At 41.5% G+C, this 22,264-nt stretch overlaps 1 protein-coding gene across 4 annotated transcripts in view; it reads left to right on the forward strand.

Annotated features, from left to right (window-relative positions):
• The first annotated feature begins 1,820 nt into the window (after window positions 1–1,820).
• LOC308584734 (putative lysosomal acid lipase/cholesteryl ester hydrolase) overlaps window positions 1,821–22,264 on the forward strand; it is a 68,035-nt gene continuing 47,591 nt past the window's right edge. The window contains exons 1-3 of one of the 4 annotated variants that reach the window (XM_081189745.1): window positions 1,821–2,029; window positions 2,562–2,679; window positions 7,545–7,743. In XM_081189745.1, coding sequence (XP_081045871.1) covers window positions 1,901–2,029; window positions 2,562–2,679; window positions 7,545–7,743 — 446 coding nt within the window. In that variant the 5' untranslated portion in view covers window positions 1,821–1,900. The remainder of the gene's footprint in view (window positions 2,030–2,561; window positions 2,680–7,544; window positions 7,744–22,264) is intronic. The other 3 variants (XM_081189742.1, XM_081189744.1, XM_081189743.1) reach the window with 3 other exon arrangements.

Raw genomic sequence — 22,264 nt, forward strand, 5'->3', positions numbered from 1 at the left:
GCACGCGAAATTCAGGTGTCCTAATAGTGACTGGAGTTGCCTTAGGGACACCTTCTTCAGAGGGAGCAATTCCTCTATGACTTTCTTCAAGGCTACCAGCTTGTCTTTTGGCAAGCAGGAAGTTTGGGAAACCATATCCAAAAGGATATCCAGGTAAGTAAGCTGGGTCAAAGGACCCTCGGTCTTTTCCGCAGCGAGCGGAACCCCCAGTTCCTGCGTAAGGTCAGCAAAGGCTCGCAGGAACACCAAGCAATTGCCGGTATTGCAAGCCGAGGCCAATAAAAAATCATCCAAATAATGTGTTACTCCGCCCAGTCCGGTTTTAAATTTGAGGGCCCACTCCAAAAACGTGCTGAAAGATTCAAAAGCGGCACACGTTATTGAACAGTCCATAGGCATGGCTTTGTCAAAGTCATATTTGCCCTCAAACTGGAAACCTAGCAGCCCAAAATCCTCTGGATGAATTGGCAGTAAGTGAAATGCCGATTCAATATCGCATTTTGCCAATAAAGCAGCGTGGCCGAACTTCCGAATCATCTTGATCGTTATCCAGAGGAATAACGTCGTTGACTGAGGTACCCCTGGGATGTGATAAATTATGAATTAAACGAAATTCACCTGGAGCTTTCTTCGGCACGATACCCAATGGGGATACATGCAAATTATGAAGGGGGGGGGCGCCAAAAGGACCAGCCATACGATGCAAAGCCACCTCCTTTGCAATCTTTTTCCGGGTGACCTCAGGTAGCTCACGAACTGATTTTTGGTTAGAAGGATTCCGTGCCATATTCTGATTTATTAACGTGCATATCCTGATTTGTTAATGTTAAGTAACTGTTTTAAAACACCTCTCCTGGGTAGTTTTGAGTTATACATTATACAATATACACGAGGTTACCAGTAGTTGCTGTACTGATTACAGTCCTGTGGAGAACCAGTGACCTCCATAATTCTCTGGAAAATTCTGGAAGCAGATTCACCCCTTGGAGTGATTGGGAGGTGACTGACTCTCTGTGTGGTTGCTGTTGTCATGTGATCAGCTTTCTCAGAAGGTCCATTGTGCATGTCAACCGCATTTGCAAAGTGTTCTTTTTCATCAATCCAACATTAACTCCATATGTCTGGGATGCGGGTGGCGCTGTGGTCTAAACCACTGAGCCTCTTGGGCTTGCTGATCAGAAGGTCATCAGTTCGAATCCACACAATGGGGTGAGCTCCTGTTGCTCTGTCCCAGCTTTTGCCAACCTAGCAGTTTGAAAGCATACCAGTGCAAGTAGATAAATAGGTATCACTGTGACGGAAAGGTAAACAGTGTTTCCATGTGCTCAGGCACTTGTCCTCTGTGCACCAGTAGCAGTTTAGTTATAATGGCCACGTGACCCAGAAAGCTTTCTGTGGACAAAAGACGGCTCCCTCGGCCTGAAAAGCAAGATGAATGCTGCACCCCATAGTTGCCTTTGACTAGACTTAACTGTCCAGAGGTCCTTTACCTTTATCTTTACCTATCAACTCCATGAGCTTTGAATCAGCTACCTGCAGATTGAGCATTGCACTCTCATCTGCTGTACTAAATGATCTGTTACACGTTAACTAATCTTTTGTTGAACTGAGACTGCAGTCCTATGCCCACTTGCCTTGAAAGGTGTCACATGGAAGTCAGTGGAAATACCTTCTGAGAAGTTTGCGTAAGATGATATTGGGAGTTGGGCAAGACTGAACCAATGATATCAATTAGAGAGGGTGTTTCTGTTCCTTCCAGGAACGTGTTGTACTTGGTGAAGAGTGGCAACCTATTTAAGCCACACTATTTGCCAATTCATTCTCCAGTATATGATATAGGTTAAAGCACATATTTTTAATCCAGCTTTGTGGAGCCCAGTCTTGTTCTTTACCCTGAAAGATGGATTTGCTTCCATGCACATCAAGGATGTGGCTCTTCATAATGGGGGCAGGATTGGTCCAAGCCCTTGTTACTTCAGGAATATTTATGAAAAGAAGAACTGTACACCCAGAAGCTACTAAGGATGTTGTAAGCCACCTATCTTTTATTCTTTTATTTGCTTAACTCAAGGCATTTTTTGTTATTAGTGCTGCTTAATTGTGCTATATTCCACATACCTGAAATTTGTTTTTCATGGAATGCTGGGATTGCAGGGGCAAGAAAATGATGATGATGATGATTTTGAAGTATGTACCCTGCCCTCACAATGCATCATTGCTCAGGGCAGCTTGCAGCACTTTTTTGTTTTAGTTTTTTAAGCATTCTCAAACTATCTCCAAACATCTGCTTCATGTAACCCCAGTGCTCTTTGGGCTTCATTTAGGTATCAGCAGTAGCAAGTTTAGCATCTTGCCCTATGCATTATTGTTGCTCAACAGCATGAAGAAAAATCATTAAGTGGTCCACAAAAACCTTCAGCATTTTTCAAGTGGTCCAAGAGGATTGGGTGGAGTTTGGGATACATTACTATTAAAGATGTAGTCTTCTGTGGAAAAGAAGTGTCCAGGAGTTTTACACTCCCAGCCACACCTTGCCTTCTCTTTTCTCCCTTTCCGCCAAGGGTGAAATTATTTCCTTCAGAGGATATCCCAGTGAGACATATGAAGTGGTGACAGATGATGGGTGTATCCTGAGTATTAACAGAATTCCTCATGGGAAAAGAAATAACTGGGAATCAGGTGAGTGTGTTTTTTGAGGTATTTATTATGTATACATGAAAATACTATGAGGACATTTAAAATTATTATTTAAAAAATGGTAAGTTGTTGCTTTGGAATTTGTTTACTTATTGCAAGAAAACCTCAACAATCTGTTTGGTTATGGGTGATTATTAATATGATTATATTAATTATATGTTTTGGTCCTATTTTTTCTAAAAAATTCCAAAAAAGGCCATAGATTACCATATGTTCCGGCATACAAGGTGATCTTTTATCCCTGGAAAATCACCCCGAAAGTCGGGGGTCGTCTTATACGCCGGTTATACGCATTGGAAAGGAGAGGGAGCTGGTGAGCAGAGGAGCCCCTTCTGCCGCCACTCCTCCTCCCTCCCCACAGAAGGGGATGCGGAAAGCCCTTCCGAGTGTGGCACTCACCTTCCCGCCTGCCAAACGCTTCACCTCGGGCTGCTGATTCTGCTGCTGCAACGTCAGAGGCAGCGGAGTGGTGTGCGCTCTGCCCCTGGCAGTGCTCAAACTCTATAACTCTAAAACTCTAAAATTGAACAGCAAAAGTTGGGGGTCGTTTTATATGCCCAGTTGCCTAATATGCCTAATATCTACTGTAGGTTAAACACATTTTAGTCCTTTCTTGAGCTATTAGGTCCTCTGCATGGAGAATATGGAGATATGCTATTGGGTGACAGAGAAAAGGCAGAACTGCTTTGCCTCTGTCTTCCTTTTCCTTTTTATAATATTTTAAAATTAATTTTCACATTTAAACATTATCATCATATAAACCATAACAAACAACTTCAATAAAATAAAAAATAGAAATAGAAAATAGAAAATAAAACATCTTCACACCATATTAAATTCATATTTTGGGATTACACAGATCCCCTGACTTCCCTCCATTTCCTCTCCTGGTTATTTTATATAATCTTATATTATACATGTCTATAATTTATTAAATTTATTAAAATTTCCAATTTTAAACATTCTTAATATTACAAGTGTTTTTAAAAGCCTGCTATTATATTAACTTCTTTTACAATGCCTTTGTAAATATGCAGTAAACATTTCCCAATTTTTTTATATTTGTGGTCTTCTTGATTTCTTAGACTTCCTTCCAGTTAATTTAGCCATTTCAGCATATTCCATTAATTTAAATTGCCAATCTTCTTTGGTTGGCACTTGTTCTTTCCAATGTTGAGCTATCAATATCCGGGCAGCTGTTGTTGCATACATAAACAAGTTTTTATATTCTTTTGGTATATCTATTCCAGTTATTCGTATTAAAAAGGCTTCTGGCTTTTTATCAAATGTTATTTTTAACATTTCCCCCCCAATTCATTATAAATCTTTTCCCAGAAACTTATTATAACCTTACATTGCCACCACATATGGTAAAAAGTGCCTTCTACTTCTTTATACTTCCAGCACTTATGATCTTTTGTCTTATGCATTTTTTATAATTTAACTAGAGTTAGATACCATCTGTACCTCATTTTCATATAATTCTCTTTAAGAGCCGTACATGCTGTGAATTTTATATCATTTTTCCATAATCTTTCCCAATCTGTCATCTGTATATTATGTCCCACATCTTTTGCCCTTTTTATCATTACACTTTTGACCTCTTCGTCCTTTGTTTCCCATTCCAACAAAATATTATACATTTTTTATAGTTATTTATATTCACTTTCTATTATTTTTCTCTGGAATTTTGAAATTTAATATGCAAATCCTTTCTTTTTATTTCTTTTAAATGTTTCATTTAATTGAAAATATTGTAACCAATCTGTTACCTCTTCTTTTATTTCATTATATTCCTTTAATTTTAATTTATTATCCACTTCCATTAACAGCTCTCTATATGTTGCCCAGTTGGGTTTATTTTTTTGAATGCTATTGCTTCCAGTGGCAAAAGCCACCATGGTGTTTTTTGTTCTAATAGATCTTTATATTTCCCCCAAACCTGAAAAATTGCCTTTCTTATTATGTGGTTCTGGAAGCTTCTATGTAGCTTGGCCTTCTGTTAATAAGCCTACATTCTTTAATGTTATCCAATCCTGTATCCAACACAAACAAGATGCTTCATAGTATAATTTTATATCGGTAGTGAGAAGCCTCCTCTTTCTTTAAGGTCTGTTAATAATTTATATTTTATTCTTGGCTTCTTGCCTCTCCAAATGAATCTTGAAGTATGTCTCTGCCACTCTTTAAAGCAATTCACATTACTTATCACTAGGATTGATTGAAATAAAAATAATTTTTTTGGCAATACATTCATGTCAGCTTCGTTCTGGAGCTGACAGAGGCTGGAAATGAGAACAGACAAAGAGAGATAAGGACACGGGAATGTGAGCTGGAATGTGAGAGGGAGGAGGGCAGCCTAGCGGCATGGCTTCAGAGAACAGAGAGCAGCCAGCAGATAGCAATGGTAATCTGATCCCTGAGCATAGTGACCAAGGAAGGGAGAGCCAGAGCAGGGATAAACAAAATACCAATCTTAGCTCAGAAACAGATGGAGAGAGGCCAGGAATAGCCAGCCCAAAAACTCGAAGGCGCGAAAAGTTCAGTGAGAGGAGGGAAAAAGAGCGGAAGTGAAAGGGTTTTTTCACCTATTGGAAGAAGAGGAAGGGGTGGAGTTTAGACTCGGCAACTGAGAACTTGGAGTCAGACACAGAGTGAAGGAGCTCCAGAGTGATTTATGTGTTTGAGCAATAAACCTGAGATAATTGCTACCGGTGTCTCGCTTCTGTGGGAGAGCCAAGCCATTACAATTCATCTTAACTACCCCTTTCCTTCCTAGTAAAGATAAATTCATTCTTCCCCAGATTTCTAAATTTCTTAGGGGCCGCTAGGGGCGCCTTGGAAGATGGTGGATAATAACATCTATCCAGCTTGCACGAGGTAATTAGAGGCTGATTATGGGGAGTAAATCAGTCTCCCTCATCTCTCCAGGGGGGAGAGATGCAGTTTTCACCCGCAGTTGGCATAAATCGCCCCCGAGTTCGGAAGAAGGAGGGGGTGAGGCACTGGGTGCACAACCCTCAGTGGGTCTTGGAACTCCTCCGAAGCTGCTTCCAGGAGCGAAACTAGTTGCATTACTTAAAAGGAAAAAAATTGGAGAAAGATAACACACATGCTTCGAGAGAGGCAGGAGTTTTTTATCTGCTAATAATTTTACCACCGAAATGAAGAAGACTGAGACGGAAGATTACATCAAAGTACTACAGACATGCTGGTATGTGGAATGCATCAGACGGAAAGGGGGGGGGATGACTTTTTATTTCTTGTCTTTCATGTGATTACCTAATAACCCTCCCTATTAGAAGATCCGTCACAACAACTAATTGGCAAATGGGATTAAAAAAGAACTGTGTGGGAACAATGTGAATTTAAAGGCTGTACTCTGTGAAGGATTTGGAAAGAAGAAGGGCTCTCTTGTGACGCAGCCAGAATGGAGATTTGATACGGAAAGAAAGACCTTGTTGCAGGCGGATTGGTCTTGGGGAAGGCGAGCCGAAGATTTATTATTTGAATGCGATTGTGAACTGGAAGGGGCAGCCCTCCTGGAAAAGACTAATTTACGATGCAACAGGTCAGGAAAGTTAACGAGCGAGCTTTTAGACTGTATTTCATTGGAATGACAAGATGGCGATTGCTTGCTCGAGCAGAAGCGCCTGGACTATTGGATGAGAGTGATTTATGAGAGAGCAGTACAAAGTCCACACAGAAATATAAATAAGACTGTTTTTTTCATCCCACTTGCGGAGCAACTCGGAGGTGAATGAAAAGGAAAATGAGTAATGACAAGGATTGAGAAGAGGGGACTGAAAATATCATTCTTAATATGAGAGCAGCAGATATATTCGAGGATTGGACTCCTGCCGATCAAAAAGCATGGGTACCCCCCCACAAAAATTTATAATTTGGAAAACAATTGGATTATATGATATGTATTGTTATAATTGGGATTAATTGGTTTGATGTGTTTAATTTGGTAATATGGAAACTTAATAAAAATTATTTTAAAAGAACAACAAAACAGATTTCTACATTTCTTTTTATTTTTTCCATATTTTTCCATAATTATATTTTAATATATTAATATTTCTGCTGTTAACCATATTCCATCCGCCATTCATGCTGAACTGGAAGTCCCTTTGCCTCTATCTCTAACTCACAAGGAAAGTGATCCCCGACCTGGTGATGACGTATTAAATGATGTAAGGATGGAGCTACAGCCCAAGATAGGAAAAGAGGTGGTAAGGAAACACCTAGCTACTTTAAATGAATTCAGATCTGCAGGGTCTGGTGAGCTGTGCCCCCAAATGCCTCTGCCTTGCTTTCCATATTGCATTTAGAAGATACTCATTCCAGACTCAAATTCCAGACATGTGAAATTGCTGGCCTGCTCTGCGTCCCAAGTTTATAGTTGGTGATACACACCAGTGGCCAGTGAGGCCACACATGTGGGGCATCGTTACTCTCCTGGCTTCTTAACACCACTGTCACTGGTGATTATTGGGAAGGAGAGAAGAGGTGCCAAGTGAGGAGAGCTTGGCCAGGTAAGGCTGCATCTTATTGGATGGAGACACTGAAATTACATATTGTAACTATGTTTAAAATAAGGAACTAGGCAGAGGGCCTTCTTAGTAGTGGCACCCACCCTGTGGAATGCCCTCCCATCAGATGCCAAGGAAATAAATGACTTTTAGAAGACATCTGAAGGCAGCCCTGTTTAGGGAAGTTTTTAATGTCTCATGTTTTATTGTTGTTTTAATTGTGTTGGGAGCCTCCCAATGAGGCTGGGGAAAACCAGCCAGATGGGCTGGGTATAAATTCTTCTTCTTCTTCTTCCTCTTCCTCTTCAGGTCCCAGGCCCGCAGCGTTCTTGCAGCATGGCTTGTTTGGTTCTAGCAGTAACTGGGTGTTTAATATGGACTACAACAGCCTGGGCTTTATATTGGCTGATGCTGGTTATGATGTTTGGCTTGGAAACAGCAGAGGTAACACTTGGTCCAACAAACACATCAACTATACTGAGAAGCATCAAGAATTCTGGCTATTCAGGTAGAGTGAGCTTTCTAAACCTAATTTATTGTTTCTGGTTCCTAGTTCACCCTTTGGGGAAAACTTTAATTAGTCATGCTCTTCCTAGTGGAGCCATGTTTTTCCACCTCCTCTTATAATATATGATATGGAGATATAGAAATACATTTCCAAGTAAGTAAAATTGGTAGTTGTCCCTTTAAACAAACAAACAATTTGTTTGTTCCTGAGGAAAATATGGCCTTGGTGAAATGTGGCCTTGGTGAACTCCATAGAATAGATGATAGCAGATCAGCTTAACTTAAGGTGCAATTAGACTTGATCTGGAGAGACTCAATATTGGTCCTTCTGAATCTCTGCTGGAATTTGAAGCTCCTCAGACAGACATGGGTTGGAGGGAAAGCAGAGTCCTCTCCTGCCCACAGCATAAGTACTGTTCCTCCTGAAACTGACTTTTTCAAAATGTTTTTGCTTTCCCCGTTGCAGCCACATGGTTGCTCTTAACTGTCTGGTGGGCATTTTCAGTTTGCAGTGATCAGCTCATAGTGTGGCCCTGCTTGCTAGTGAACAGTGAAAATGGAAATATATAAGGAAGATGAGTCATGGCTTAATTCAGATAACTGTTTCACAAATGTTCATAGACTTGGTGACTTGATGGATCCATGGAGGAGATGATCTCTGATCTGCCAGATCCAAGCCTCTTCTTGTATTGAACTGGGAGGAGAACAGGGCATTTTAGGCTTTCACAATGTAGATCCCACTGCATATACGTGTCTGTTAAACATAGGCTGTTCCTTTTTCTTTGCAGTTTTGATGAAATGGCTAAATGGCCATGATCTTCGTTTTGTTTTTTTGATGTTGAGCTTCAAACCATATTTTGCGCTCTTCTCTTTCACCCTCATTAAAAGGTTCTTTAATTCCTCCTCACTTTCTGCCATCAAGGTTGTGTCATCAGCATATCTGAGGTTGTTGATATTTCTTCCGGCAATCTTAATTCCGGCTAGGCATTCATCCAGCCCAGCCTTTCGTATGATGAATTCTGCATATAAATTAAATAAGCAGGGACACAATATGCAGCCTTGTCATACTCCTTTCCCAATTTTGAACCAATCAGTTGTTCCATATCCAGTTCTAACTGTAGCTTCTTGTCCCACATAGAGATTTCTCAGGAGACAGATGAGGTGATCAGGCACTCCCATTTCTTTAAGAACTTGCCATAGTTTGCTGTGGTCAACACAGTCAAAGGCTTTTGCATAGTCAATGAAGCAGAAGTAGATGTCTTTCTGGAACTCTCTAGCTTTCTCCATAATCCAGCGCCTGTTTGCAATTTGGTCTCTGGTTCCTCTGCCTCTTCTAAATCCAGCTTGCACTTCTGGGAGTTCTCGGTCCACATACTGCTTGAGCCTTCCTTATAGAATTTTAAGCATAAACTTGCTAGCGTGTGAAATGAGTGCAATTGTGCGGTTGTTGGAGCATTCTTTGGCACTGCCCTTCTTTGGGATCGGGATGTAGACTGATCTTCTCCAATCCTCTGGCCACTGCTGAGTTTTCCAAACTTGCTGGCATATTGAGTGTAGCACCTTAACAGCATCATCTTTTAAAATTTTAAATAGTTCAGCTGGAATACCATCACTCCCACTGGCCTTGTTATTTGCAGTGCTTTCCAAGGCCCATTTGACTTCACTCTCCAGGATGTCTGGCTCAAGGTCAGCAACCACACTACCTGGGGTGTACGAGCCATCCATATCTTTCTGGTATAATTCCTCTGTGTATTCTTGCCACGTCTTCTTGATGTCTTCTGCTTCGGTTAGGTCCTTACCACTTTTGTCCTTTATTATAGTAATCTTTGTATGAAATGTTCCTTTTATATCTCCAATTTTCTTGAACAGATCTCTGGTTCTTCCCATTCTATTGTTTTCCTCTATTTCTTTGCATTGCTCATTTACGAAGGCCTTCTTGTCTCTCCTTGCTGTTTTTTGGAAATCTGCATTCAATTTCCTGTATCTTTCACTATCTCCCTCGCATTTTGCTTGCCTTCTCTCCCCCATTATTTGTAAGGCCTCGTTGAACAGCCACTTTGCTTTCTTGCATTTCCTTTTCATTGGGATGGTTTTCGTTGCTACCTCCAGTATAATCTTGCGAGCCTCCATCCATAGTTCTTCAGGCACTCTGTCCACTAAATCTAAATCCTTAAACCTGTTCCTCACTTCCACTGTGTATTCATAAGGGATTTTATTTAGATTGTATCTCACCTGCCCAGTGTTTTTTCCTACTTTCTTAAGTTTAAGTTTCAATTTTGCTATAAGAAGCTGATGATCTGAGCCACAGTCCGCTCCAGGTCTTGTTTTTGCTGACTGTATAGAGCTTCTCCATCTTTGGCTGCATTAAATATAATCAATCTCATTTCGATGCTGCCCATCTGGTGATGTCCATGTGTAGAGCCGTCTTTTGTGTTGTTGTGTTGTTGGAGTGTTTGTGATGACCAGCTTGTTCTCTTGGCAGAACTCTATTAGCCTTTGCCCTGCTTCGTTTTGAACTCCAAGGGCAAACTTGCCAGTTGTTCCTTTTATCTCTTGATTCCCTACTTTAGCATTCCAATCCCCTATAATGAGAAGAACATCCTTCTTTGGTGTCATTTCTAGAAGGTGTTGTAAGTCTTCATAGAACTGGTCAATTTCAGTTTCTTCAGCACCAGTGGTTGGTGCATAAACTTGGATTAAAGGTAAAGGTAAAGGTACCCCTGCCCGAACGGGCCAGTCTTGACAGACTCTGGGGTTTGTGCGCCCATCTCACTCTATCGGCCGTGGGCCAGCGCTGTCCGGAGACACTTCCGGGTCACGTGGCCAGGGTGACAAAGCTGCATCTGGCGAGCCAGCACAGCACACGGAACGCCGTTTACCTTCCCGCTGGTAAGCGGTACCTATTTATCTACTTGCACCCAGGGGTGCTTTCGAACTGCTAGGTTGGCAGGCGCTGGGACCGAGCAGCGGGAGCGCACCCCGCCGCGGGGATTCGAACCGCCGACCTTTCGATCGGCAAGCCCTAGGCGCTGAGGCTTTTACCCACAGCGCCACCCGCGTCCCACAGCGCCACCCGCGTCATCACTTGGATTACTGTGATGTTAAAAGGTCTGCCTTGGATTCGTATCGAGATCATTCTATCATTTTTGAGATTGCATCCCAATACAGCTTTTGCCACTCTTTTGTTGACTATGAGGGACACTCCATTTCTTTTACGGGATTCTTGCCCACAGTAGTAGATATGATGGTCATCCGAACTGAATTCGCCCATTCCCGTCCATTTTAGTTCATTGATGCCCAGGATGTCAATATTTATTCTTGCCATCTTATTTTTGACCACATCCAACTTACCTAGGTTCATGGTTCTTACATTCCAGGTTCCTATGCAATATTTTTCTTTACAGCATTGGACTTTCCTTTCGCTTCCAGGCATATCCGCAACTGAGCGTCCTTTCGGCTTTGGCCCAGCCGCTTCATCAGCTCTGAATCTACTTGTACTTGTCCTCCGCTCTTCCTCAGTAACATGTTGGATGCCTTCTGACCCGAGGGGCTCATCTTCCAGCGTCATAACTTTTATATGCCTTTTGTCTTTGTCCATGGAGTTTTCTTGGGAAAATACTGGAGTGGCTTGCCGGTTCCTCCTCCAGGTGGATCACGTTTGGTCAAAACTCTCCACTATGACCTGTCCATCTTGGGTGCCCTGCTTGGCATAGTTCATAGCTTCTCTGAGTTATTCAAGCCCCTTCGCCACGGCAAGGCAGGGATCCATGAAGGGGTGCTTTATTAAAATAAACTAAATAATAAACACATCCTTTAGTCTAGAACAGGGGTAGTCAACCTTTTTATACTTGCCGCCCACTAATGCATCTTTCTTGATGGTAAAATTTCCTTACCACCCACCAGTGCTCGATGGAAGGAGGATTCAGCTTGTGCCGTAGAACCCCCTACCGCCCACCTAGAATCTTGAAATGCCCACTAGTGGGCGGTAGGGAGCAAGTTGACAACTCCTGGTCAAGACTCTCTAGTCTCCACTTCTGTTAATTTTTGTCTTTGCCTCCTCTGACTTATTTGAGAGCCATCCAAGAATTGTTTGGGGGATTTTTTGCATGGGGGGAGGCAGGAAGTCTCAGCTATGGCTGTTACTCTTCATGTGCTCTGCAGCAATACACCTTGTGTCAACCACACATGCACACTCTAAAGACTTTCCTCCTCTAGAGCCCAGCCCAGTTCCTTTTCTTCCTCTGCACTCCTTCCCACCACAAAGCCCTGGAGATGGAGGTTAATGAGGAGAGGGTAGGAATGAAGGAGGGAAGAGAGTCAATGTTACAATTTACAGCCAGCTCTTGCTGAGCTGAAGCTTGCAATCCTCCTGGAGGGGACCAGGCAAACCTGGAGACTAGGTCAGCCCTAGAGTCCTGGCAACCCTAATTCCTAGAGAGTTCTGGTTTGCTGCTTCTCTTTTAAGCTTCAAGCCTTTCTATTCTGTCAGTTTTTCACTGTGATTTCATGCTCCTATTCCACTTCATTAACACTTTGCCAAACAATATGTGAGGTGAAACACAACCATCCTTCCAAATTCACACTTCTCCAGATTTTGAAATGAACTTCTGCATCCAAGAAATGTGTACAAAAATGTATAAACTAGGGTAAAAATGCATGAGTGGAAATAGCATACAAAAGCATTATTTTTGGGAAAAGTGCTTTGCAAAACTGTGGGTACTAGGTAAGATTGCAGGCAAATTATGCACACAGTAATACAATTGATTTTCAAATGATACAAATGATTTTCATAAGCACTTAACAAATTGCTGTGGAAACATGGAGAACTCAACTTGAGATTTGCTCATCCTCAGTTCTAGCTATAATTATTGCTGTTGTGGTTTATTTCACTAATATTGCAAGTGATTTTGAATTTAAAAGCAAACTTCAGATTTAATTATGAATAAATAACAGTTCATTTTGACTTGAAAAATGGCCATAAATGGTCCCCCACAGGACATACAACATTGTGTACTTGATTATTTTTGCATTATGCAAAAATTCGGTTTAAGATTTTGTTATTGGGTTTTTTTCAAGACTGCACTGCTAACTCAATTCATTTCTCTCCTTTCCCCCCACCCCACAGCATTCATTGCATTTTCAACCATGCCACACCTAGCCAAGAAGATCAAGATGTTCTTTGCATTGGCACCAGTAGTCATTGTAAAGTACTTGACCAACACGGCTTTGACCAAACTTGCAATGGTTCCTGAACCTAAGCTCAAAGTATGTATTTCGGGCAAAATATTTGTTCAAACAACAGAATGCAAATATTGCAGGATGTAGCTGAGTACAGTATTTGGGGATGTCTGTTTCATTTTACCTGAGGCCATTCTTAATGCTCTTGGACATCTATAAAGCTCAAGCTAGCCAATGCTGCAACTTGATAGCACAGTGTCGCTTTGGCTCTTCTGTGCCAGAACTTTTTGGGGGTAAAAAGAATGAGGGGCTGGCTTTTCTCCCTTGCTATATGTGTCATGGGTTCCAGTTTCTGCTGTGCGCTGAAAAAGAAAGCTGTTGGTGCTCTATACTCGTGGATACTGTTTGCATCCAGTGCCCATATTAAAGAATTTGGCGCCATTCTCTACCGTTCCTAATAAAATTGTCATGAGAATCTTGTCAGTATGGTGGCAGATCACACCTGTGGATAACTCAGTTGCCTTTAAAGCAATACAGTGGTACTTTGGGTTACATACACTTCAGGTTACATATGCTAACCCTAACCCAGAAATAGTACCTTGGGTTAAGAACTTTGCTTCAGGATGAGAACAGAAATTGTGTGGCGGCGGCGGCGCAGCAGCAGCAGGAGGCCCCATTAGCTAAAGTGGTGCTTCAGGTTAAGAACAGTTTCAGGTTAAGAACGGACCTCTGGAACAAATTAAGTACGTAACCAGAGGTACCACTGTAATGCTGAGCAGTTACATGGGAATGTATTTATTACAGTATTGCTTTCTTTACAGTACAGTAAGCCTATGCTCCAGGGATCTTGCTTAAAGCCAAAATCAAGTAGAATCAAAACCTACGGGGTTCAATGGCAGGTGGGATTGCCAAAGCCCTTTTTCCTGAAATCCCGTCCTCTCTCTCTCTCTCTCTCTCTCTCTCTCTCTCTCTCTCTCTCTCTCTTTTTCTTTCTGACTTACTTCCTTACGAACAAGGAATGGCTGTAGGGGAAGAGAGCCATGCTGATCAAATTACAGGCACATGCACCCATTTTTAGGGCTCAGAGAAACTCACTGATCATGTTGGAGGCTGTTTGCTTGGGTCTTCTGTGTTGTCTATCTCTTCCACCCTGCTGCTTTTAGCTCTGTAATCCATAAAACAACATTGGAGCATGGTCAGTTTTCTGCCCATGTTATAGTCACCCTTGGTTGCCATGCTACACTCCTGTCATTTTCAGATTGGAGGAATAGCTACCTCTTGTATTTTTAGCCTAGGGTCAAGTCAGGAGACATGACACTAAATTAAGTCACTAGGCATACAATAGAGCAGTAAGACACTTTTGCTGAAACTACTGGGGAATTGAATGATTTCAAGCACATCTATTTAGCTACTGGACATTTGGCAAAATGTTTGCATAACTCATGTCCTTTGTATATTTGGGCTCCTACTGAAATAGTATTCATGTTGTGGGAACCATTATAATCTAGCTTGTTCCTGAACCACTTTAGAAGGACGCCAAAAGTCTAGAAATCAACGAAGATGATAGACTATGCGGAATTACCAAAGCTGACCAGCAAAATCTGAAACCTGAGTGACAAAGCGTTCCAGAGAGATTAGAGTAAATTTATTCAATATATAGCCAGTTATTGTAAACATGTAAAGACACTTGCAAGACTGCGATAAATCTCACAACGCTCATTGGAAGGAACTTTCTACTTGTGCTTTAAGACTAAAATAACCAAGAAAAAAGTCAAGGATTGAGATGGTATAAATGTGTGGAAATATGATGTAGTTATACAAAAACTAGATAACGGGAGGGAGGGAAGCCGAGTGGTTTGGTGGAGCTATGAATTAGTAAAAGGAAATAAGATGTTATAATAATGTTAAAAATGGAAAATAATAATAAAAATATTATAAAATAAAATAAAATAAAGAAACCAATGCCCTTAGAGGCTATGTTTGCATAACTCATGTTTTTTTGCATATTTGGGCTCCTACCTAACTAGTGTTCATCTGACCATCTGAATCGGTTCATCTAACCATCTGACTCTGTTGCCCCAGCCACTCTGGGCAGCTTCCAACATATATGAAAACATAACAAAACATTAAACATTAAAAAACGTCCCTCTATAAGGCTGCATTCAGATGTCTTTTAAAGGTTGTATAGTGACTTATCTCCTTGTCTTGGGGGCTGCAAAACTCCATACCCTTCATCATTTCTCCGGTGAAAATAGGGACATCCTAAGGAACAGTGGAATTATCTGGGATCAAATCAGAAACCAGGATGGCTTCTGTAAATCTGGGATAGCCGCTGGAAAATAGGGACACTTGGAGGGTCCAGAGGGTCATTCTGTCTGACTGTGCTTGTGGGATTTGAATGGGAATTCTATTCTCATAACAGGTTTTTTTGGTAATATTTTGTTGCTACTCGTTAGAAGTATCCATAGGAAAAAAGAGAATTGACTAACAAAATGGCATATGTACTAATGTTTTTGTTTTGGCAGAAAATGTTCGGAACTAAGCAGTTTTTAGCTCAAGACAGAACAATGAAATGGTGTGCTACTTACTTGTGTAACCGTTTCCCAATGGATTATCTTTGTGGCAGTGTTGTCTTCCTGTTGCATGGCTTTAATGTGCTAAACTTCAATGCGGTAAGATTACTTAGTAGGAGTGTGCTCTAAAAAAAAAGGTAGGTGTGTGGAGGCTTCTCTGAAGTGATTACTACCTGTGCCATTCATAACTTAATTACATTCAGACAAAACATAGAAGATACCTACACATTTTGCCCCATCACTTTGTGTCTATGATGGATAGAGACTTACTTTTTAAAGGAGAGCTCAGATTCTGGGGCACTAGTAAAAGGCTTTTACTAGTCTTTGCCCTTTCTTGCTTCCTTTCCAGCCAATATTCCTCTAAATTTATTCATTATTTACATTCTACATTTCACCAGGTGGTCACAGGGTGGGTGGGATACCTTTTTTAAAAAACAACAACAACACTTTTTTATATGTGCTGTAAGCTGCCCAGAATGGGCGGGAGATAAATAATACAATTATTATTATTATTATTATTATTATTATTATTATTATTATTACAACAATAAACAGCAGTCAAAAAACAGGCAATCATTTAATCACACACTTAGGTCCAATATTTGTATAAGGGTTTGTGTGCATATGCACACAATGGAACTGAACATTTGTGTGCATTGAAAGATGGTGCACATCAGCCCAGGAACATGAAGTGAGAAGCCATAAGTGCACAACAAGGCCAGGTTTGGTACTCAAGCAGGATAGGGTGAATTCATGTTCTGTAGGAGGAACATACACAATGCAATGCCTATTGCATCAATCATTGTTAGTAACCGTACCTGGATTGGTTCTAGTTGTACTGTATGATGAAAAGCATTATAGTTAGGCTGTAATCTAACCTTAGAGCCAGTGTGGTGTGGTGGTTAAGAGCGATAGACTCGTAATCTGGGGAACCGGGTTCGCGTCTCCGCTCCTCCACATGCAGCTGCTGGGTGACCTTGGGCCAGTCACACTTCTCTGAAGTCTCTCAGCCCCACTCACCTCACAGAGTGTTTGTTGTGGTGGAGGAAGGGAAAGGAGAATGTTAGCCGCTTTGAGACTCCTTTGGGTAGTGATAAAGCGGGATATCAAATCCAAACTCCTCCTCCTCCTCCTCCTCCTCCTCCTCCTCCTCTACTTCTTCTTCTTCTTCTTCTCTTGTGCAAAGGTACAGGGGATGAAGCCTGGTTGAACACCGTACAATTTGCTTCTTAGTAAATGTGCATAGAATAGCACTGCAAGTAATTTGATATATAAAATGTAAAAAAATGCATTTAAGTTCTGGGACAGTTAAAACTGAAATGCCTTGCTCTAAGATAATTTCTGGAGTTCTTTGTTTTTCTGTTTTTGTAACATCATATTGGGATTAGTAACCAGTTTAAAGCGTCAAGTTGTGTTGTTACTATGTAGACACGGATTCCTGTGTGATATCCCGATGTTGAGCTCTGATGCACTGCTTTTGTGCAAACAAACCAAATGGAAGGGAAGTGGCTGTTGCAATTTGTGATAAATTAAGCTAATCACTTTGTGCTTTCTTACAGAGTCGAATTGATGTTTATTTATCACACTGTCCAGCTGGGACATCTATCCAGAACATGCTTCACTGGGTTCAGGTAGCACCGAAATCCTCTTTTCTCTTTTAAAAAAGGGTTTTCATATCAATTGAAGAATGGGCAATCAGAACAGGCTTTGACAAAGACTTTTAAGAATGAAATTAATAAATATGATTGAAAGAAAAATTCTTAATAACTCCGCCTCTCTTTTTACATACTCCAGAAATATGTTTTGTTTTTATGAGAAAGGGTTTAAAGCTGAGAGAGTTTTATTGTGTTTAAATGTTTCCAAACAGGAGTATTTCAAAAGCTACAGATACAATAATATCCCCAATGGATTTGTTTTTATTGGCAAAATAGTCCCTCTGCATGTAGATGGACAAAATACTACATTTCTGTGGTATTTTACTGAATTGTGTCTCAGTGAAGAACCCAGTGGTACTGGGAGCTTTGCCCGCCTGTTTGGACTCCAACTCCCATCAGCCAGGCCACGCTGCCTTTTGCTGATGGGAGTTGGAGTCCAAAGCATCAGGATGGCTCCAGGCTAGACCGGCACTTTAACTTAGTGTCATCTGAATTATTTGTATAGAAACACAAAGGTGGCTTGCTAAAGCCACAGAGTAGAAGCTTGGAGCATCTAGCTAAGATGTGCTTTCTGATCAGATATACATGGTGGAAAAGAAAACGAATAATGGCTTTGGTAGCCCTTCCTCGCTGGACTGTCTTAAATCCATCGTGCTAACCTATAGAGCTAAACATGCTGGTTATTTGAGGCTCATATATCCCACAATCAAGTTGTTTCTTCCTAGCCACTGCTTCCCTTGAAGCTGCTCTCTGTTTTGGATCAATTGTGTGAAATAATCTTTAGGATGGAGTTGGTGTTTTCTAACTCTGATCCTGTGACTTAGCCTGCATTTCTAGAAACACTTCCCTGGGAATAAGTCTAATTGAATGGTTCTGAATAGATTTGATTAGACGGTATCCGCCCTCCCTTCCCCACAGGTGGGCGGTGTTTGTGGCACCAAGCGAGGCTCACCTGGGCGGGTGCCACCCACCTGCTTGAGCTGGCCTTTGAGCCACCCTTGGCCAGGGAGGACAATGGACAGACGGCCGGGGGTGGGCCTAAGGCCCCCTGGGCTCAAGCCTCTTTTGCCGTTCTTCCTTCCAGGAACCTACTTCCAATGCAAACTCCTTCCTTCCTCAGGAAGAGGTTTGCATGGAATACTGCCAAGCAGAGCAGAATTTAAATGAGTGAGATCAGCTGATGGGCAAGTGGGTGTCTTTGTGGGAAAGTGTTTGGGTGAGACTGGATCCCCTGGCAGACTAAGTTGGACTGTGGAGTGGAAATTCCTGATCCCTGCACAATATTCTGATTTCTGAGCAATGGGATACCTGGGCTACTTATCCAACCACCCAACTTAATCCAGATGCCCAGAGGCAGAGAGGATAATTCATATTAGATCAGAAGAGAAATTTTCAGCCCAAACCTATGTGTGTATACTAAAGTCCCCCTAAGTTAGATGAGAGTTGCTTCTAGGTAGGTGTAAAACAGACAACTCATATCTAGTAGGACACATGTCAAACATTCTCAAGATATCAGATAAACTGAGGAGATGTAGAAGGTTAAGCAGTACTAAAAAACAGGTCTACTGCTTTCAAATAGCTTTGTGTAGCTTTTTTGTATGTTTACATTAACTTTTGTTCTTCTCACTAAAGATGAAGTTAGACATTATTGCATAGCCTTAATCATATCATGGTTTTTGACACGTTCAACATCCTTGTTTATGCTGGTACCACGGTCTATTCATATCACACAATTCTATATCATCTGCTTTTCCCATTTGGTTTTTCAAAGTATGGCACACCTCTTTTTCAGACTGTGAAGGCTGGGAAGTTCAAAGGCTTTGACTGGGGAAGCAAGGAAGCAAACATGGCTCACCACAACCAGGTAGGAATTTCTCACAAATTGAGTATTTCTCTCTGAAGGAGTTTATATGAGGGTAGATAGCGGGTAGCTTAAGTAAATCCATAGACTGAGCATGTATTAAAAGAATCCATCTACAAGGTGTTTTTAAGTTTTCCGAGCTTTATCAGTCAACTATTTTGTTATATAGCATCCTTTATGCAGAGAACCTTTCATTTAAAAAGTATTAAAGTACAAGTTGCAGAGCTGTGCCAGACAGAAAATTCCTGACTGGCAGGCTTAGTGAAGATCAAACCTGTTAACATGACAAAAAGTGTTGATGGGCCATTGGGGAGAGAAAGCTTTTAGCCTGGGGAATGAGATGTTGCCAAGGTGATAGAGTGTGTATTTGAGGGGACAGGAACAAGTTGTTTTTGAGCAAGGATCGCTGGGAGGAAGAAGCAGGTAGAAGAACAGAGACCAGGGGGACAGAACTGGGGGGACTGGTTTGGAAGCGACACCTCAATCAGATCAGAGCCAGTGCACCTCTGAACACGGAACTTCAAGTTGAACCAGAGGACAGAGAAATGGGTACTTAGTGAGATTCTGTGCCCAGGCCAGGGTGGGAACCAGACAGGTTACCGGTGACTGAGTTACCCAAGCAGGGCAACTTCAGGCTGGAATCCTCAGTGGCTCCATCAGCAGGGACCACTTCAGAGCCGGCCTCGCTGAGCTCCCCACTCAGACCGCGGGTGCTGGAAGAACCTTCTAGGTCACCCACTCGGGCACAGGAACCGCGATGGCCCAAGTGGGAGCGGAAAAGGCCGGCACACCTTGATCACTATGTTTGTTCCTTTTGTTAGGAAGTTGGGGGGATGAGTGTTATGTATTGGGTTTATCACATTTTATGTTACAAGGCACATTCTAGCCAATCGTATAAGCGTTGGTAGATGAACATTCTAATGACAAGTAAGCACATGCACTTTCAGCTGTCAACTGTCAGTGTTCATGCTCGGGTTTATTATTGTGTTGTCCAGTCAGTTTGGTTCTTGTGTTCCTATGAGTGAGTTGTTGTCACTGACAAATGTTGAATAAACTTAGTTGACGAACTTATATTGCCTTGGGCTTCTGACTTTTTCTGAACATTTAACACCACTCTTGCCACCACTTGGCCGTTGGAGGGACGGGCACCTGACTTTTGTCACAGTATGCTCACCAAATCAGATCCAAATATCACCTTTGCTTATGTGAAGTCAAAAGCCAGTTAACTTTAGTTGATACGGGTTCAACTCATGTAAGAGGATCTGCTATAACTTTACCAACTATAGCAACTGCATTGATAATCAGGTTTCTAGCTCCATTTCATAGAAATTCCATGCATTATGTAAATATAGTGACAACAATAATTACTGATATGGCAATAAATGTGGCACAATTTCCATTAAAAGTACATCTTTAACTTGTTGCATAGCAGACACCCATTTTAGGTTCTCCTTAAGTCCACTGGATGCTACTGTCCTTAATCTATAGATCTCTCTGATTTCCTTCCTTTTAAATTGTGTCTACAATTGTTTCTCAGAACCATGTATGTGCTCAAAGCACCAATATTTTAGATTAAGTATCACGTTGCTCCTCTATACAGTGTTTAAGCAATAAAACATTGAGGGGTTTTTTATGTCCTTATGCAACTTTTATGTCCTTATGCAACTTTTGCATTCCCATGTCCAATTCTTAATCTTTCTTGTGGCAATGCCAATGTATAAAGGCATTATCATTAATCACTCTCTTGAGTATTGTGGTTATATGCTTCATTAAGGTGGTAAATTTGATTTAAATCAGGATTGCGCAAGGAATTCATTTTACCACCATTACAACTCCCACATGGGAATTATTTGGCCCAGCTTGATAATATCTAGGAGGTTAAAGAGGTTTTGGATTTACTTTAAGGTAAAGGGACCTCTGACGATTAGGTCCAGTCTTGACCGACTCTGGGGTTGCAGTGTTCATCTCGCTTTATTGGCCAAAGGAGCTGGCGTACAGCTTCCGGGTCATGTGGCCAGCATGACTAAGCTGCTCCTGGCGAACCAGAGCAGCACACGGAAACATCGTTTACCTTCCCGCCAGAGTGGTCCCTATTTATCTACTTGCACTTTGACGTGCTTTTGAACTGCTAGGTTGGCAGGAGCAGGGACCGAGCAACGGGAGCTCACCCTGTTGCAGGGATTCGAACCGCCGACCTTCTGATCTGCAAGTCCTAGGCTCTGTGGTTTAACCCACAGCACCACCCGCGTCCCTTTACTTTAGGATATGCCAAAATATCTCTTAAATTAGATGCACATTTACTATAGCAAATGGTCTCAAGATTCCCTTGATAATATCTAATTTCTATAGCCAAAAAATGTATCTCAAATGTAAATTTGTTGACAAATCTGCCATATGCCAGGTGTCTATCTTCACTTATATGATCTTATAATGAAGATCATTTTTTTTATAAAGCAATACATCACACCAATGTGGATTGTTTCCATTATTTCTTTCAAATTTATCCCTCTATAGATTAGCTAACTAAGATATGTCTGGTTCTAACAGCCATACTTGAAATTTACCAGAACAGTCTGTCTTGAAACTGCAATCATGTTTCTTCAGTGCTAACAAAACTGGTGCAGTAGGAAGAATCACAGTGATGATAGTTGGGAGTAATGAGTCAAAGACACTGAGCTGGTTTGTAGGTGATGGTAAGCCAAATCAAAGCTTGCCATGAATGCTGGTGTGGAAGAACTTCCTGAGAGGAGAGCCTGGCCACTTCACCCTTCCCTTGACTTTCCTGCTGCTGCTCTTCTGCACTCTAATCCGTAGTTTGGTTTAGCAAGTTGCTAAACCCAGGCATGTGGCTTTTCTTTCTCCAGACGCTGCATGAGTTGTAAATACGAGAACAAACTTTGGTTCCATCTTGTGGTTTGTTTGGAGTGAGACAAACCATGAGCCTGGGTTTGTCCTTCATGCTAAAGCAGCAGTAGTGAGACCAGAGAAGGGTCAAAGTGTCTGTGCACTCCTCTTAGGCAGAGTGCACATTCATGCTCAGTCATAGTTTGGCTTAAAACTACATGTAAACCATCCCATTATGTTGGAACAATCAGTAAATCCAGACAATCAGTGCTGGATTTACAGCCAGGCAGAGCGGCCTGCAGCTCAGGGTCTTGGCCACTTGATATTAAAAACAAACAAACAAACAAATTGGCAGATGTTACTATCTAGGATCGGTTGCTTAGTAACAGAAAGGACAAGAACAAAGTTTAG

This window comes from Podarcis bocagei (genome assembly GCF_964188305.1).
Source record: "Podarcis bocagei genome assembly, chromosome: 4".
NCBI classification, from domain to species: Eukaryota; Metazoa; Chordata; class Lepidosauria; order Squamata; family Lacertidae; genus Podarcis; species Podarcis bocagei.